The following is a 20,461-nucleotide window of genomic DNA, read 5'->3' as shown; positions in this document are numbered from 1 at the left end:
ATTTTGAATGTAACCATTTAATACTTACAAATCTGCATTATAGTGATTTTAAATAAAGAATACAAGTAATTGCACACCGGCTCTAACTTATATCAGTTTTAAGAAAGCTCCACGCACTGCCACTGGATGGTGCCATCAACTTGCGCAGTACATGCGTCGCATAATTCAAAAGTGAAAGGACTAAACTGCACACACCATGACTATTTTACACTGATTAATTGTTCACCTAAAGCAGTGGTTCCCAACCGTTTTTTTGCCTGTGACCCCCTTTTTCCCCCGTAAAATATTGTGAGGCCCCCATCCACATATATAATCGCTCATATAAATTTGCAGTAATGATGACAAAAAAATGTTGTTTTCAAACAAACAGTATGTTTATTACTATATCTAGATATGTTTATGCAGAAATAATAGCCTAATGTTTCCCAGAGATGAGTTGCAGCTGAAGGGCATCTGCTGCATAAAACATGTGCTGGATGGATAAGTTGGCGGTTCATTCCGCTGTGGCGACCCTGAATTAATAAAAGGACTAAGCCAAAAAGAAAATGAATAAATGAATGAATGAAAAATAGCCTAATGTAAAATTTAAAAGGAAAACATCAGTAGGGCATTTGTAACTGAAAAACTAAGCCTTTTGCCTTAAATTGACCCTATTTGACATTCAATAACCAAAATATCAGTATTCACACTGGTTTACAAGGGAAAAATATTATATAGGCTATTATAATTTACTACTTGCTTGTTATTTGTTATGCTCTATCAATTAGTGTGAGGATTGCTGCGAGGCGAATCAGTGAGACTTTTGCCTTCTTTTTTCTTCTTGAGACCTTCTTTTTTGTGGAGGACAAATTACAAATTTGGTCAGCTAGGGCAATGATCCTCAACCTTTTTATCACCACGCACCAGTCAACGCTTGACATTTTTGGGGGTTGAGGGTGTTTCGTAGGTTGCTATGCGACCATCAACCATTTTCTCAGAGGATGACAAACTGACAAAACATTGCTGCCACTCTCTGATACAATATTTATTTATGGAGAAAAGTACAAAGGACTGCAGTGTTTCTGTGTTCTGTGTTTGTCTGAGAAATTTAGTGTGAATATTCCATACAAGCTGAAGCTGATCAGTCAATTCTTGTCACGTGACTCATGGTGCGCTCGCAGCCCGGGGTTCATTGGTGCGAGGGTGTCACGCCACTTGTGCGTGGAAGCCGCGCACCTCTATTGGAAACAGCAAACTTGTGCACACTCTAGAAAAACGCGACATGGGAACGTTCCCTAAAAGGCCGCCGTCATTTGCGATCTCCATCAGTTGATCTTCTTGCACAGCCATAGTGGATTCACCTGATTTGTTGACAAGTGGGTTGCGGATCTAATCCTTGGCTGTACTTGGGTTGTTCACTGGGCCTTTTTCCCTTGGCAAAGAAACTTTCAAAAGACGTCTGTTTCTTACTCATTTTGCTGCTTCTGGGTTAAATTTTTCGCGCTCTTGTGACCAAGACGTAAGCGAGAGAATATGGTCATTTTTCAAAATAAAAGACTTTTCAAAATAATAGATTGTTCAGACTCAGATAATAAATAAAACGGAAATAATTAATGATTTCTTGTGCGGCCCGCTACCAATTGATCCACGGCCCGGTGGGTGAGGACCACTGAGCTAGGGGAGAAAATGAACTAAGGCAACATGATCATTCTCCTAATTGTCCACAGCTAAGTTTTTTTTTTAAATATGATGCGAACCCCCACAAAGCTCACTGAGGCCCCCTTGTGTGCCGCGACCCCCCTGTTGGGAATCGCAGACCTAAAGTATAACAATGTGTGCTAGCAAAATAAACAATATACATTTTGAGTTAATGTACACTTTAAAGACTCACTGCTCAGACTTAAGATCTTTTTGAAACCTTAATGTAGAAACAAGTGAATTAAGACTTTATTAAGACCCACAGAAACGCTGCTATTTTCTCTTTGCATTCCATACAGTACAGTAATATTCAATATGTGGCCATAAATTTGCTGCAGAAAAAGATAGTTTTAAGTTTTTGGGGTTATTCATTAGCTGCTGAAAGCAATATGTTAAAGGTGCCCTATAATGAAAATCTGCACTGTGAAACCAAATAAGTTAAGGCAACTCAAACTGTTTGAGAAAACCAATTAGACCATTTGAGTTAAAAAACTAATCAATATGAGTAGTGAACTTACTCCATTTAAGTTTTAGTAATGAGATATTTAATTTACTCGTTATCGTCAACACTGAGTTCAAAATTCTTTTCAAATGAATAGAATAAACTTACAATAAGTTTTGAGTTAACTACACTCATTTCATTTGATAAAGTTGACTGTTGGGTTTTACAGTGTGGGTATAGCAAGGCATACTATTGTTTGCTGTGTGGAGATCGCGCCAATCAGAAGGCAAAACAAACTGTGACGATACTCACACATTTGCATGCACACCTACTTTAGGTCATTCATCCGGACCTGGCAAGGAACTGCGTCACCAAGACAAATGACAACATTGTCATTTATTAGGCAAACACAAACTGGCTAGCACATTCAACTTTCCTCTGTCACGCTGAAGCAACAGCCAAAAGAGGATTCCGCTTGGTCACGAAGCCTTCTTCGATGGTTATTTTCACAATTTATTATGGTATATCAATCAAAATAGGACAAATGAGCTTGTGTATGGGACAAATTCTGGACCTTTGTCAGTGAGGGGTGGGTCTTTTGAACTTTTTTAACTTACCGAAACCATAAGGCTAATATATAAATCTCAGAGGACAATTTAACTTAAATGCAGTATATGGCACCTTTAATTCTAATAAGCTGGCTTTTAATATTAGAGAGATGAATTGTGATGAGAATAATTGTATGATTGCAACTTTAACAACTGTACATTGTTTACAGTTACTCTCATACTTCAGTTGATTTTTTTATTAGCTGTGTGTGAGCGTCTTAATGTCTCACCAGGCAGATCTGCTGGGCGAACAGGAGACCCTGTCCAATGCCCTGACCGTATTTAGGCATGTATTCTCGGAGGCTTCCCAGCGGGACGTACTCCATGATTAACTGAACCACCTGTCCACCTGAAACAACACAACATGCAAACATTGCACGGTCATTTTGCTTATTTTTTTCTGCATCATGAGTAGATGAAATGATCAATTAAACATGCTGACCGTCATGTCAAGTCTTTGATTATAAATTACAGTAGGTGGCAGTGGAGTTGGAGGAATTTTATTTGCAAAATATGCTAATTTGATATACAGTTGAAGTCAGAATTTTCAGCCCCCTTTTCATTTCCCAAATGATGTTTAACAGAGGAATGTTAACAGATGTTTAACAAGGACATTTTCACAGCATGTCTGATAATATTGTTCTTCTTGAGAAAGTCTTATTTGTTTAATTTCAGCTAGAATAAAAGCAGTTTTATTAGGGGGCTAATAATTCTGATTTCAACTGTACATTACTGGTCAAAAGAATGAAAAATATTACATTTTTTTGCGTTTTAAAAAGATGTATCTTCTGCTCATCAAGGCTGAATTCATTTAATTTAAAATATACAGTAAAACAATAATTTGTGGAAATATTATATTTTAAAATAATTATTTTTTTAAAGGAAAATATATTTTTAAATAAATTATATTGGGGGACCCACAAAGGAAGCACTTTAAATACATGCATGTTAATGTTTTAAAAAATATAAATATTAATTATTTAATATTATATATTATTATTTAAAGCAATTAACATTATTCTATAATCAAATAATCGATATATTATAATATATACAGTTGAAGTCAGAATTATTAGCCGCCCTGAATTATTAGCCTCCTGTTCCCCAATTTCTGTTTAACGGAGAAAAGATTTTTTCCAACACTATTTCTAAACATGACAGTTTTAATAACTCATTTCTAATAACTGATTTATTCTATCTTTGTCATGATGACAGTAAATAATATTTGACTAGATATTTTTCAAGACATTTAAAAGCTTTACTTGGTTAATTAGATTAACTAGGCAAGGTAGTCTGTTAAACCTAATTTGGGAAATATAAAAAAAAAAGAAAAAAATTCAAAGCGAGACTAATAATTCTGATTTCAACTGTATATTAAATATATAAAAAGAATGTAAAAAATGTAAATATACATTAAAATAATTCCTAAAGTTCAGCATATGAAATAAAACAATAAGAAGAATAACAAACAATCACATAATAAATTAAATAAATACGAATTATATACAAATAATTTATTATATTCAGCAAAAACTAATTCAAGTAAATATTACAAAAAAATTATTAGAATAAGTAAAGCAAACCAACAAAAATACAAATAAAATTAATGAATAAACAAATAATCTAAAAATATTAATACAAATTATAATTACATCAATCAACCAAAAGATGATTAGAATAAAATAAAAAATAAGTACACAAATAAAACAAACAGCCACAATTTACACTAAAATAAACTAATAATTATAAAACAGTTAAGTCAAGTATAATAAATTCCAAATTTGATAAAAAATATAAATATCGGATTAAAACAAAAACAATTTAGATTTAAATAAATATTAAATATTTGATCAGATAATTAAATGAAATGTAATGATTGAACTTAATAGAAACTGATTATTTCTTAAAGTGCAATTTTAGATTCATTTATAAGGATGATCATACATGAACATGAGTAATGTTTTTTTTTATTACCAAGCATAAATATTATGTAATATTAAATGTTATTAGAATATATATACACTCACTGGCCATTTTATTACGTACACCTTACTAGTTCTGGGTTGGACCCCCTTTTGGGACTCAGTTTCCTGTTCTTAGCTGACAGGAGTGGCACCTAGTGTGGTCTTTTGCTACTGTAGCTCATCCGCTTTAAGATTCAACGTGTTGTGCGTTTAGAGATGCTCTTCTTCATGACTATTTGAGTTACTGTAGCCTTTCTATCAGCTGGAACCAGTCTGGCTATTCTCCTCTGACCTCTGGCATCAGCAAGGCATTTGCGCCCACAGAACTGCTGCTCACTGGATAGTTTATCTTCTTTGGACCATTCTCTGTAAACCCTAGAGATGGTTGTGCGTGAAAATCCCAGTAGATCAGAAGTTTCTGAAATACTCACACCAGCTCGTCTGGCACAAACAACCATGCCATGTTTAAAGTGACTTAAATCACCTTTCTTCCCTATTCTGATGCTCGGTTTGAACTGCAGCAGATCGTCTTGAGCATGTTTACATGCCTAAATGCTTTGAGTTGCTGATTAGAAAGTTGTGTTAACAAGCAGTTGGACAGGTGTACCTAATAAAGAGGCCGGTGAGTGTATATTATGTTGTTTTTTTTTTACTTTTAGAACCGCACTGTTGCTCTCTATAGCCATAAAACAACTCTACAGATAAAACCCCCACAAATGTCAGCAACACAGATTTTTTTTCTTACCCATTTCAGTACAGCAGCCTTTATATTTGACAATGTTGTTGTGGTAAAGCGATTTGAGGATTTCGATCTCCTTCATCCAGGAAACATGGAGACTGCTGCCGTCGCCCTCCTGCTTTAAGGCCTTCACCGCCACATACTCGCCCGTCCCGTCATTGTGAGGGTCATAGACGTACAGCATCACCTTTCCAAAGTGACCCTGAAAGCAGAGTATCAGATGAAACGGACAAATGACAGTAAGAGCTGACCGCAGAACAGGCGGTAAACTGACCTCTCCCAGATCCCGAATCTTCCTCAGGTAACGCTTGTAGAAGACGCTTGGGTCTTTGTCTGGAAGAGACTCGCACTCCGATGAAATGTCTGGATCTTTTGGAAGAAGACAAATCACATATCAGTTACACAAACAACACACATTCTGCTCAATACTGAAAAATAATACTCTGCTTTTTAGGCAATATGCTGGCTGATAAGCTTGGAGACATCCAAATATTTTATAGTGCGATTTAAAAGGGAAAACATTGTTCTGTGGTTGTTTCTGCAGGGTTTTATAAGTTAAAGACCTAAACAAACAACAATAAATGGACAAAAATGTCAATAATGATAAATAAAAAAAGCATCATAAATGTATCAAATTTTGATATGATTTGACATTTTCATTGACAGATGCCTAATAGTTATCAAATTATCATTTATTATTGTATTTTTAATGAAAAAACTATATCAAATATATCATATTTTCAATATGATGTGTATGTTTTTTATAAAATCTATTTTTTATCTATATTTTAACAAAATAAGTTTTATGCATTATTATTTTATATGCAGTGTCTCAAAAATGTTTAATGAAAGTTTTACATATTCTTTTTTCATGTAAAATGTCCTTATAGTAGTGTCTTGAAAAATATCTAGTCAAATATTATTTACTGTCATCAAGGCAAATATAAAATGTGGGGAGTCAACGGATCGTTCCAGAACCGAACAAGCCACAGACCATGTTATCCTTAAAAGATTGGTTGATGCCTAAATGTCTGAGCTTTGATTTCATTTTCAAAGCAATCCACAGGCACCCAGCAAAAGGCAATCCACAGGACAACTAGCCAGTCAACATCACAGTTGCGTGTTAATTAACTTTACACCTTAAAACAATAAGAGGCTCTACAATCAAAAACCCACCAAACCGGTTTTTGAGAAGTACCTTTTGGTTTGCGTGTCCTTTGGCGTCTGCAAGGAATACACATTCTCAGGCAGACACAGAAGCGATCAGAAACGCTTGCAAAGTTTAATGGACATACAGTAAAACTGTGTTTATTTGAGTAATGTATGTTTGCTTTATGTTTCTGTAGATTTTTGTGTGTACATGTTCCATGTGTTTAACAAAACTGTTATGGATAGTTAATGAGTAATAGCCCTTAGTGATAAATGAAATCTACAGAATGTTTGTGAAATACTTCATGTTTGGTATCGATTGAAAGCTAGGAACATTTCATATGCATTGGTTTATATGAAGAAACTATACTATGAAAAGTGTCGACGTTATAAGACTTTATTTTAACCACTATGCTATCAAAGCAGCACCCACACCAGGTGTCAACCCGGCCTCCTAGAGAGCAGAATTGGGGTGTGACTCCACCCCGCACCTTATCTGATTGGACAAGCATTGTGTAGACCCAGCCTCTACCAAAGCCTATAAAACTTTGAACAAAAGAATTTCATTGTCGTCTTTTGCCGGTCATCTTTGCCAGTCGTCACCGCCGTCGCTGCCCGGACGTCGCTCTTCTCGTGCTGTGGCCGTTACATCGCCTCGCCGGAAGCCTCGTTACATCACGGAGCAGACCGCGACCTTCACTTGCTGCCGGCTCGACCCCCGATCTGCTTGTGCAACCGCTTCAACAACAAGCCATCGGGTCAACACATCCAAACCCTGAAACTCATCCTAACTACAGGAACCCAGGAAGGACTTCGAACGCCGCCTTGTCCAACATCCGTATCCCTAGCAACCGACTAAGGAAACCCCTCTTCACCGACAAGGGAATTCCATCACGTCACTGAAGTTGCTACGCTGACCAATCAGCTTCGCCGGGATTTCCCTTTGGACCAGTCGATGAAACCAATATTCCATCAGAACGCAAGTAGCACAAACAAGGTTTCTATCCATTGCTGACACTGGTGTGAATTATGTTTAAGTAGTAAAGAATAGCGAAATTCTCTGCTTTTATGGTTTCTCTCAGGTTGCAATGCTAAGAACTTAGCAAAGGCTAGAAGTTAAATCCACTCAGTCAAAACTCTCCTCAAACTGCTTGTGCGTGTGTGTATGTATGTGCGTTTGTTTGTTTTACGTAGATTAGTACTTTGTGTTATAGAGTAGCAATAAACTTTTGTTTCGTTTTAAGATCCGTGTTGGTGTGTTGTGTGCTTTATAAGTTAATGCCTCAGCTTCAGATACTGCTACCTTGCTTATTAAATAATTAGATACTGTTTTTATATTGTTATTGTTGGCCACGTAATAATATAATACAGAACTGCTTTACACTAAACGTTCTATTTGCTGGACAAATACTAAAGTTGAGTGTAAGCTTTAAACAATTCTATGTGAATCATGTTCGAATCTTTGATTCGAATCCCCAAAGTTTAAACATGATTTAAACCAAAGAGCTGATTCTTACAAAAATAAATCAGTTATTAGAAATGAGCTTAAAACTAGAGATTAAAACTATTATGTTTAGAAATGTGTTGAAAAAAATATTTTCTCTGTTAAACAGAAAACGGGGAAAAAAATAAACATGGGGGCTAATAATTCGGACTTCAACTGTATACATATATATATATATATATATATAGCACTAGTAAGAGGCGTGTGTTGATTTGAGACCACAGGCCCAGTTCCTTAGTGTCCCACCAGTGACGATATATGGCCATATCGCACTGCTACTAATGTGATATTTTGTTTATACAACAGTTTGACGACATAATCGTATATATAAAAAAGAAAATCAAACACGGAGTGTCTCAAAAATCCTTCTGCAGGAGGAACTACTTTTTTCCGTCATTCATTCACAGTCACATTAGAGCTAGTGTTTGAAATGCCATCAGTCTACAGAGATTTCCAAGTATTTCTCTGTTGCAATTGTGATTTCACAATAATTAACCCCGAAAAAGCCAAAGCAAACACTTTGCTTTGCTCAGTATGACAGACTGATGGTCGCCAATGTGCTGAAAATAGTCACTATCCTTATAAATAAATTGCATAGTTGCAATCTAAACAACTACATTCTCGACTAAAATAGCCTCAAAAGTACATTATGTTGTCCAACAGCTGCAATATTTGTCAAAATGTAGTCAGTTTATTGATCTGCTGTCACTCTATGTGGGCAGAGAAATACAAATACACAACAGTGAAGAGGCTGTAAGACTGCTGTTATTCCAGAATAATCGCACAGCCATCAGCCAATCAGATTGAGGAACAAGCTAGAACTGTGTGTGTGTGTGTGTGTGTGTGTGTGTGTGTGTAAATATATATATATATATATATATATATATATATATATATATATATATATATATATATATATATATATATATTTATTTATTTATTTTTTTTCACTATTGCTACAGTCTAAATGATCAGAAACAACATTGATTTTGTCCAGCATCGCAAAAACCAATCACACATGTTACAAATACAAAACAAATGTAAATATCCATACCAATACACACACATTATTATAATCAAAACATTTAAATTCATTTGGCCTGCAGAACACAAATGCAGAAGGTAAAAAATACTTATTTATTTGCTACAAACGCAAAATAAAAGCCTTAAATTTGAAGACTTTGTGATAAAAACTTGTTAACACTCTTCTTAACTCCCTCCCTCCCCCCTTTTTTTAAACAAAATCTTTTAACATGAAAAACATGTTATTTCTCATTTCTATATGGCAGCCAGCATTCCTTTATCACCAGCATCAGCTTATCTACTCAAACGGAGTTGTTTTTTTGTGCATTAGATGAGATGATGCATTAAATAACCTCACACCTTCAGTGCAAGCTTACAGAGGTACTAATCTGAGCACAATTTCTTCTATCTTCTCTACATTTATAGAAAGTGTGAAGGCTAGCAATCACATTTCAGTTTTCTCTGCAATACGCTTTTATATGTTGGGTGAATTTGATAGACACGTGTACTGCAGCAATTTTGCCTAAAAAATGATAACTACATCATAATGCACCATCCAATCAGTCCTGTATGACTTTCCATTTGGTGTGGAACTCAAAGGAATATTACGAAATGTAATTAGGCCTAAACTACATGGGTTACTGTCAGGTTTCATTGTATGAGCATGAAAAAGAATGACAGAATTATCATTTCTATTTTTTAATTAAACATCATCATTGTAATATGGCACAGATAATACAACAATATGATTTAAAGAGTTTCTTTTCACAAGAATGTCTATAAGGTTCCAGCTCAAAATGTCTTTCAGATCATTTATTATTTCATACTAAAAATGACCCTTTTTATTGGAAGCAATGGAACATGCTGTGTCTCTTTAAATGCAAATCAGCTCCTGCTCCATGCCCCCTTACTAGAAGAGGATGGCGCCTTTGCTGTTAGTGTTTCATTTACTCTGGTAATAACAAGGATCTGCTTGTGTTTTATAGTTTTGTTAGTTTAAATTCTTGAATTCAGTTTTCTGAGCTCACAGACATAAAACACATAGAAATCTGACTACCAAAGATAGATAAAAACAAATAAACACCTGCCACAGATTTGAAAAAAATATTTTCTATGTCTGTAAATGCAAGTTTGAGATCATCCATAAAAGACATCTGGTTAAAAACTAGCCTAAAGCTGTTAAACTGGCAGAGTACCATATGTCATTAAAAACAAGCCTAGAGCGCCATCGGCTATTAAACACAGGCCTAGAGCTGTAAAAAAACTAGCCTAGAGCACCATCTGCTGTAAAAAAACTGCCTAGAGTGCCATATGGTCTTAAAGACTAGCCTAGAGCTGTTAAAATTTAGCCTAGAGCACAATCTGATGTTAAATACTAGCCTTAAACTGTTAAAAGCAAGCCTAGAGCATCATCTGCTGTTAGAAATAGGCCTAGAGCTGTAAAAATAAACTAGCCTAGAGAACCATCTGCTGTTAAAAAAATAGCCCAGAGTGCCATCTAGTCTTAAAGACTAGCCTAGAGCTGATAAAAACTAGCCTAGAGCACAAACTGTTATCAAACACTAGCCTAAAACTGGTAAACAACAAGCCTAGAGCACCATCTGCTGTTAAAGACAGGCCTATAGCTGTAAAAAGCTAGCCTAGAGCACCATCTGCTGTTAAAAACAAGCCTAGAGTGCCACCTGCTCCTAAAAGACTAGCCCAGAGCTGTTGAAAAATAAGCCGAAAGCCCCATATGTTGTGGAAAAACTAGCCCAGAGGTGCTAAAAATTAGCCTACAGCACCATTTGAAGTTAAACCCTTGCTGAAAATCCAGCTTAAACCAGCCTAGGCTGGCTGGCTGGTTTTAGCTGGTTGACCAGGCTGGTTTTAGAGGGGTTTTGGCCATTTCCAGGCTGGTTTCCAGCCATTTCCAGCGTGGTCTTAGCTGGTCAGGCTGGAAAATTACCAGCCAAATCCAGCTAAAACCAGCTTGACCAGCCTGGTTTAAGCTGGACATAGCTGGTTTTGGCTGGGCTCCCAGTCTGGCTAAGCTGGTCAAGCTGGTTTTAGCTGGTCATCTCCCAGCCTGACCAGCTAAGACCAGGCTGGAAATGGCTGGAAACCAGCCTGGAAATGGCCAAAACCCCTCTAAAACCAGCCTGGTTGACCAGCTAAAACCAGCCAACCAGCCTAGGCTGGTTTAAGCTGTTTTTTTCAGCAGGGACACTAGCCTAGAGCTGTTAAAATCTAGCCTAGCCTAGAGTGTCATCTGCTCTTAAAGACTAGTCTAAAGCTGTTTAAAACTGCCCTAGAGCATCATCTGTTTTTAAAAAGAAAAGGGTGCGCGACGTATTTGAGGACCGGGAGGGAAATGCGCGATTTCCGGGAGATTATCACTCGTTTGCAGGCATCCGAGAGTCTCTGTGAATTTACAGGAGACTCCCGAAACTTCCAGGAGACTTGGGATGGCTGGAATGACCTCCCGCCCTACTCATAATTCTCTCTTCATATTACATATCCATAAAACGCTGTGATATAACCGGACTCGGATCATATTGCTGTCTCCCTACAATCGATCCACTCTAGAGTTCGTTTCAATCTAGCCGAGATCACCTCATTAAAGCAATCTGGGACCGAGCGTGATTTGTGCAATCACATATGCCAAACGAACCGCGCTAACTGGGCAAACGAGACAGGTTCCGAAACAAAAGTCTAGGTGTGAAAGCACCCTAAAAATAGCCTAGAGTGCCATCTGCTCTTAAAGACTAGTCTGGAGCTGTTAAATATAGCCTAGAGCACAATCTGCTGTTAAATACTAGCATATAGCACCATTTGCAGTATAAATATAGCCTAGAGTGCCACCTGCTGTTAAAATAGCCTAGAGTGCCATCAGCTCTCAACGACTAGTCTAGAGCGCTATCTGCTTTTAAAGACTTGTCTAGAGCTGTTTAAAACTTGCATACAGTGTCATCTGCTGTTAAAACTAGCTTAAAGAACCATTTGCTCGAAAGGAGTCTGGCTGCAGACTCGATGCACATGCTATCTGAGCTGCATGCAATGCTTTTGAATGGGCGCACCTAACCACACCCATCACAGTGACGTCACTAGCTCCATTGAGTGCACTGTGTTTGACATTGCATCCAGGTACAATTGATTTGCTCTTAAAGACTAACCTAGAGCTGTTAGAAACTAGACTAGAGCTCCATATGGTGTGAAAAACTAATCTAGAAGTGTTAAAAACTAGCCTAGAAAACCATCGGAAGTTAAACACTAGCCTAGAGATGGTAAAAACTAGCTTTGTCTAGAGTTCCATCTGCTCTTAAAGACTAGTCTAGAGCCGTTTAAAACTAGCCTGGAACATCATTTGTTCATAAAAGCTAGCTTAGCGCACCATTTGCTTTTAAAGACTAGCCTAGAGCGGTTACAAAGTAGCATAGAGCGTCATATGTTCAGAAAAACTTGGCTAGAGTGCCATCCGCTGTTAAAAGCTAACCTAGAGTCTGCTGTTAAAAAAATAACCCAGAGTACTTTCTGCTTGTAAAGACTAGCCTGGAGCTGTTAAAACTAGCCTAGAAAGCAATCTGCTGTTAAAAATTAGCCTCGAACTGTTAAAAACTGACCTAGAGCACCATTTGCTGTTAAAGGCAAGGCAAGGCAAGGCAAATTTATTTATATAGCACATTTCATACACAGTGGCAATTCAAAGTGCTTTACATAAACAAGAATAAAAAAAGACAAATTTAAGAAAATAGAAAAAAATACAAACAATAGAAAAGATTAAAAACAGATAAAATCAGATTAAAATGTGTTAAAACAGGTTATAAAAGAATCAAAGAGAGAAAAGAACATAAACACTAGCATAGATTTGCTGCAACATTTGCTGTATAAAACTAGCCTAGAGCGCCATCTACAGATAAAAATAGCCTAGAGTGCCCTGTGCTCGTAAAAACTAGACTGAAGCTGTTAAAATCTAGCCTAGAGCACAATCTGCAGTTAAAAACTAGCCTAAATCTGTTAAAAACAGACCTAGAGCACCATCTGTTAAACACTAGGCTAAAGCACCATCTACTGTTCTTTGCTCGAGAAGGGTCTGGCTGCAGACTTGGTGCACATGGAATCTGAGCTGCATGCAGTGTTTTAAATGGGCTCACCTAACCCCTACCCAACCCTGCTCGGCTAAGTGACATCACTAGCTCCATTGAGTGCATTTGTCTGACATTGCATCCAGATACTATTGATTTGCTCTTAAAGACTAGCCTTGAGATGTTACAAACTAGCCTAGAGTGTTATATGTTCTTAAAAACTAGCCTAGAGTGGCATATGCTGTTAAAAGCCAGCCTGGAGCACCATCTTTTCTTAAAGACTAGCCTAGAGTCCTATCTACTGTTAGAAAAATCTAGCCTAGAGCACCATCAGCTCATTAAGTATATAATGATAGTCTATATAGTCTAGAATAGTCTAGAGCTACAGCCTAGAACACCTTCTGCAGTTAGAACTAAGCTCAGAATTAATTCAAGAAGGATTTGTGATGCAAAATCTCAGAATTGATGCAGAATGGATTATTTTTGTCACCGCTCGTGTACTAATTAAGCATAGAAAAGTTTATTTTAGGATACTTGGGCTGAATCAGAGCAATCAAGGGAGTTCAGAAACAGAACTAATAGAGAGAATAACACTGTGCAGATTGTTTTATTCTCAAAAAGCAGCATTAATGTAAGCTTAAAGTAAAAAAAGCATAATAAATCCGCTTCCTCACCACGTGCATGGTCACACAGTATGAGCCGACTCACTTTTTATCTGAATCTCTGTCAGCTCCCTCAGAATAGTCCGGAAGGAGGGCCGTGCAGCAGCATCATATGTCAGACACCTGCTGATGAAGCTGGCCAGCTCTTGAGACGAAGGTACCGCCAGGCGACTCTGCGTCTCGTAGAAGCGCTGTTTCTGTACACAGAGCAGAGCTTATAGAAAATGCTGAGACTGTGCGGTGTCATGTAGACCGTTGGTGGAGCCATACCTCAGATAATGTGCTGTTGCTGACATGAAGATCACCGTTGTTGCAGATTTCCAGCAGAGTGGCTCCAAAGCTCCACTTGTCTGCAGCGCTTCCTATACGAGTCCCGTCAGCAACACACTCTGGAGCAATCCATGGAATTCGCTCCACGCGCTCTGTAAAACACAAAGAAATCAAACAACAAGAAACAAACCTCCAAAATAAAAACATCCCAATAATATTAAGTGAAAAACAGTATACAGCCAGGAAAATAAGTATTGAACATGTCAAGATTTTTCCTGGCATTTATATTTCTAAAAGAGCTGTTGACATGGAATTAACCAGACTTTGGTAAAAATTTAAACAATCCAAACAGAAAAATTAAACAGAAAAAAAAATTTTAGAAAGATGAGTTATGCGAAATAATAATGAAATGACACAATGAGAAAGTACAGAAGTGGTGTGTCTGTCAGGTGTCAGAAGTCAGGTGACTGGCTGGGCCATTCTACAGCTCGATTTTCTTTCGCTGAAAGCATTTGAGAGTTTCCTTGGCTGTGTTTTGGATCACTGTCTTGCTGAAATGTCCACCCTGGTTTCATCTTCATAATTCTGCTAACGTAAATGTTGGATTGAAGCAGTGGATATTTATTTACAATGCAGAGGGTTGCTGAATAACTACTGAGAGATTTCAGCTGCTGTCTGGGCTTTCACTGCCTTTCTACACCTACCTTTCTTTATTTGTTCAATACATTATCCCTGCATCATTTTATTTTATTTCACATACCTTCATTTGTAAACTAATTAGATTTGTTTTCTTTTGCATATTTGAATTGTTTTGGTTGTTACTAACATCTGGTGAAAATTTCAAGTCCACAGTCCATGTTTTCAGAGAAAAACAATACTTGTGTTTAATACTTATTTTCCCCACTGTATGACCATTAGGGGTGGGACGCTTCACAAAACTGTCAGTTCAGTTTGTGTCATGGTTTTCAGTTTACCAAATACCATTTTGAATTACCATACATCAGCATAAAATACTTAGCCTTTTAATCTACCATTTACAGAATAAAAACATTGAAGGATGTGGGCTGTCAAATATAAATGCAGATGTTTACAATGATGGACACACAGTTTTCATTTTCATCTATTAAACACTGTTAAATATGCAAAAGTGTGTCTGCACCCATAGCTTCGTAGGCATATAGCGACTGTCACATAGCGCAATTGTGCTTTAGGCGTGTCAAATTCGAATCAGGGCTCATTGACCTTTCGCAAACCTCCTTCACCGTTACCCTCAGTCCAACGTCATTTCCAGCCACTATACTGTCCTATCAATATAAAGGTGAAAAAATGGCAAATGCAAATCTTTACAGTCCACATGAACTGAAATCTGCGACAGTTTTTTTTCATATTGTGACAGTTTCTTGAGAAACAGAACATTACATGAGAAAACAGTGGGCGTAGTTGGTTTTTTTTGCTATGAACTGATTGGATGTAGCAAAGTAGGCATTTTATTTAGAAAGTTCGGGAATAGGGTTCGGGGAGAGTTATTACAACCTAACAGGCTCCTCCTCTTCACAATTTCTGTTTGCTGGAGGGGCATGGTTAAGTATGTTAGCTAAGCCCAATTCCTCAGACAGACGTAATTTGAGAATTTAACTGAAAACAAACAGGAAGTGCATTTTCAGATTTTTATTTTAGATTACAAGAGCAATTATTTTTTTCTAAATGACATGCACAGATAAACTGTTCACCACAAAACTAACAATGTGAGCTATCAAAACGAATATGCTTAGTTTTTATTTATTTTTAATTTAAAAACTTATATGTATTATACACTCACCAGCCAATTTATTAGGTACACCAGTCCAACTGCTCATTAACACAAACTTCTAATTAGACAATCACATGGCAGCAACTCAAAGCATTAAGGCATGTAGAGATGGTCAAGATGATCTGCTGTAGTCAGAATGGGGAAGCATCAGAATGGGTGATTAAAGTGACTTTGAACATTGCATGGTTGTTGGTACCAGATCAGCTGGTCCGAGTATTTCAGAAACTACTGATCTACTGGGATTTTCACGCACAACCATATCTAGGAATTACAGAGAATGGTCTAAAAAAGAGAAAATTTCCAGTGAGCGGCAGTTCTGTGGGCTTTATTTGATGCCAGAGGTCAGAGGAGAATGCCTAGGCTGGTTTTATCTGATAGAAAGACAACAGTAACTCAAATAACCACTCGTTACAGCCAAGGTATGCACAAGAGCATCTCTGAACGCACAACACATCCAACCTTGAGGTGGATGGGCCACAGCAGCAAAAGACTACACCGGGTGCCCCTCCTGTCAGCTAAGAACGGGAAATTGAGGCTACACTTCGCACAGGCTCACTAAAACTGAACAACAGAAGATTGAAAAACGTTGCCTGGTCTGATGAGTCTTAATTTTTGCTACGACATTCGAATGGTAGGGTCAGAATTTGGTGTCAACAACAGGAAAGCATGGATCATCCTGACTTGTATCAATGGTTCAGGCTGGTGGTGGTGGTGTAATGGTGAGGGGGTTATTTTCTTGGCACACTTTGGGCCCAATAGTACCAATCGAGCATCGTGTCAACACCACAGCCTACCTGAGTATTGTTGCTGACAATGTCCATCCCTTTATGATCAGTGTACCAATCTTCTGATGGCTTCTTCCAGCAGGATAACGTGCCATGTCATAAAGCGTGAATCATGTCAGACTAGTTTCTTGAACATGACAGGTTCACTGTACTCAAATAACTTTCACAGTCCCCAGATCTCAATCCAATAGAACACCTTTGGGATGTGGTGGAACGGGAGATTCACATCATGGATGTGCAGCCGACAAATCTGCAGCAACTGTGTGATGCTATCATGTCAATATGGATTAAAATCTCTAAGGAATATTTCCAGTAGCTTGGTGAATCTATGCCACAAACAATTAAAGCAGTTCTGAAGGCAAAAGCGGGTCCAACCCGGAACTAGAAAGGTGAAACTAATAAAATGGCCGATGAATGTATATACATACCTGTCAACCTGCTGAGATTCTCCCGTATTTAACTTTTCTATCTATATTTAAGTTTCCTGCATTTTTCCTGTACTGTTAATCTTTCTATGAAAAGTGTAATTAGAAAGAGCCGATTTGAAATATGATTTAACTGCAAGAGTCGTTAAAGAGAATTATGCTTTTGCTTTATTCCGGCTTGAAAGCACGTTGACATTAATAGTAATACAGGGTAACCGGTGATTTTACATTCCAATGTTGACAAGTATGGTATATATATGAAAGTGTAAGCCAACCAAATCAGTTTACTGGAGAGAGGTCTGGATGCAGATGCAGTTGCAAAGCTTTTTAATGCCTAAACCAAGCCCCAACCACATAGTGACGTCACCAGATGCATTGAGTGCATTGTGTCAGACATTGCATCTCTGAAATATGCAGTCTCAGGTTGCAAATCCAAGTCTGCATCCAATCCAGATACTATTGGTTTACTTTCAAATCTATAATCTGCTATGTCTATTCAAACATGAATTCTGATGAGGAGGTCCAAAGAAGACATAATACAGCTTATTACTGCTTATTATTGAGATGCTTATCATCTTTTTGTTGTAAAGACCTTGATAATATTATAGGTTGACCTCAAAGAACGGCACAACATTCATGACTTATTTATTATTTATGTTCTCTGGACAGCTGCTTCACTGCTGTAAATATGATCTAAAGGAAGCAAACATCACTATGAGGAAGTGGTTGGCTTCCTGTTCTCTCAACCACGAGAGAACCTGATGAAGTAAATAGTAGAGAGGTAACTAGAGAAATGATACAGAGATGGGGTACAGGATGTGCTCGATTCGATCTAGAGCACGTGAGAATAACAACACGAGCTTACCTCCTTGAGATAGAGCTGACAGAGAAATGCCTGGGTCACTGAGCTTTACAAAAGGAGACGTGCCCTCCTCTAAACCTTTCCGGACCACCAGGATGTTCTTGCCACAGACATTTCCATGCACTAAACGCTTGGTCTCCTGCAAAGCACATATATGATGGTAGTTGTTTTTAATGATGCAGCTGACAATAACATTAAATGTAGTTCTCCTAATGTAAACAACATGTGTTAAAATCAGAAATTCTTTTGATTTTAAAATGTAACATCAGAGATATTTGTGAATTAGTTTACTTTACTGATTAAATGTATTGTTTCACATTACAGAAGTGAGAAGATGTTGTGCTCATGTTTGGCTTGTGCGATTAAAATATTAAATGTAATTAGTCACACAGTGTGGCGGTTAATCAAATTAATCACAAATTAACCACATACAGATGTTACTACTTCAATGTGTTCCTTGTACCGCCATTCATGCCGCGGCGACGGCGGTGCTTGATGCGCCAGCAGCATTTGACCGCTGGGTGGCACTTTAACCACAGATATTCAGCTTTGCCTTTTCACAATGCTAAACAGACTGTTCTGTAGGCGTAGCTTACTGTATGTGATGTGATGTGTTCAATTAAAATATAATTTTAATTTAGTTTTTCTGGTAATAGACATGCTCTTACACTATACTATGCTGTAGAAAAGATACATGGTGAGAAGTCAAAAAGCTAATATAAGAATTAAGTTATTAGCCTTCAGTGCCCGATTAAATTGCGTTGGGGTGAAAATAATGTTTTGATTTCTTTGACTATCATGGCAATGTTATAATCTCAAATCTTAAACGTGCGCATATGAAAAACAGCAAAATAATATAGATTATCCTGCCGATAGAGCACATCACCTCACAGTTGTGAACTTGCGATCACCTCAACTTACATTTAATTTTTTTTTTTACCTGGTTTATTGTAAACTTATTAAGTGCAAAGAGGATTCGTTTTGGAAAATAGAATTGAAGAAATGAAAGACAACTAAAATGAAAGCACAAACATTCAGTACAAATAATTAGTCTTAAATAAATAAATAAATAAATAAATAAATAAAGCAGTCTTTTAGTCTAAATATAGAGAGATGTAGTGTTTGCTATTTTGATAGAACTAAGACTAGACATGTTCATTTATATTTTTAATTTACGTTTTTATTTACATTTTCGTTGTTGATTATATTTACGATCTCATTTTATGTTTCAATTATAGTACATAATAATAAACGAATAATGAAAATAAATGAATAATGAAAATATTACATAAATTAAGTCTGGCAGGTTTATTTTTAATAATTTAGTTTCAGTTCCGTTTTTTTGTTTCAAAACGTCAATGTTCTGCTTTAAAGTATAACTGTTGTTTTGTTTTGTTTTTTTACTTAATGGCTCAGTATGTTTTGTATTTTATTTTCATATTCAGTCACCTTGCATATGCGTGTGAAATATAATGCCGCATAACCGCGGAAAAAGAAGAAAAGGCTGTCAGTTAAAGCTAATTAATCAAAATAAGCTATATTAAAATACAGCATTTATGTTAATACAGGCAGAGTGTGAACAAACGGCTAAGATATGTGCTTGCCTTGTCCCGCAAGTTTATTTTTAATAATTTAGTTTCAGTACTATTAATTTTTTTCTCAAAACGTCAATAGCACCTTCAATAATCTAAACATTAAAGATGGACCGCAAGATGTGTTGAGTGGCTATATGTGAAGAACAATGGCAAAGCTAAGTGTGATTATTGTAATAAACTAATAAGTTATAAAGCAGAGTCCCGACCAACAGGACTGACTAAGCATATGCGGTTGGCTCATTCTTCACGAATATAGAATTAAAATTATGGCGCGTTAGGTTCATTGTGCATCCTGCAGGTGCAACCAACAAGGGTTGTGCATTTGAGTTTAACTTTTTGAGCGTTATAAGCAGCTCGTTGTTAGTTTTTATTTAAATATATCGAGCCGAAACTAAGCAGCGCATTCTCTCCGCCTCCTCGTTTATAACCAGCGGGACACGCCACTGAAGCAGTGGAGGACACTCCGTCGTTCATAATCTTTGCTGATTTGTCGGAGTCGAAAGAATATATCAAAGAGGAATGTTCTTTTGACAGTCCCGATATGTTCAATCTTTTTTTCCCTGTCATTTCTCTTCAGCAAATTATATTTTTAAAGCTGCTTGATTCTTTTAAAACCGAAAGCAGAGCCCGTCAATTGGTGTTTTTTCATAAGATACTCCTCTATCAAGGTTTTATTTTATGAGTATTCTTTAATGTGCTTTTTAATAGTTTTATTTTATTCAAAGCAGCACCTAAAAGCGAATTTATCCTCAAAACGTGGCATGAGAGCGATGCATGTCATGTGTCGCATATTGCCTTTTTTTCTGATCTTTTTGCATAAAGGTTTTAATCAAAAGACAGGTAATTTAATTACTTTCGATGTGCTAAAATATTTGTTAAATA

General features: G+C 37.0%; 1 protein-coding gene across 5 annotated transcripts in view; it reads right to left on the bottom strand.

The window, feature by feature from the left end:
* Window positions 1–20,461, bottom strand: part of tyk2 (tyrosine kinase 2) — a 72,629-nt gene that overhangs the window by 9,707 nt on the left and 42,461 nt on the right. For all 5 annotated transcript variants that reach the window (XR_015481147.1, XM_087245074.1, XM_087245076.1 and 2 more), the window contains 6 exons: window positions 17,988–18,123; window positions 14,103–14,254; window positions 13,879–14,029; window positions 5,705–5,799; window positions 5,437–5,632; window positions 2,958–3,076 (listed from right to left, as the gene is read on the bottom strand). Coding sequence is in view for 4 of the 5 variants with exons in the window: in XM_087245074.1 (XP_087101200.1) it covers window positions 2,958–3,076; window positions 5,437–5,632; window positions 5,705–5,799; window positions 13,879–14,029; window positions 14,103–14,254; window positions 17,988–18,123 (849 nt within the window). In the remaining variant the exon portion in view is untranslated. The remainder of the gene's footprint in view (window positions 1–2,957; window positions 3,077–5,436; window positions 5,633–5,704; window positions 5,800–13,878; window positions 14,030–14,102; window positions 14,255–17,987; window positions 18,124–20,461) is intronic.

Source organism: Danio rerio, chromosome 3 (genome assembly GCF_052040795.2).
Source record: "Danio rerio strain M-AB ecotype USA chromosome 3, GRCz13ab, whole genome shotgun sequence".
In the NCBI taxonomy this organism is placed as follows: Eukaryota; Metazoa; Chordata; class Actinopteri; order Cypriniformes; family Danionidae; genus Danio; species Danio rerio.
The sequence above is the reverse complement of the archived record's forward strand: the minus strand, read 5'-3'. Positions and strand labels throughout refer to the sequence as shown.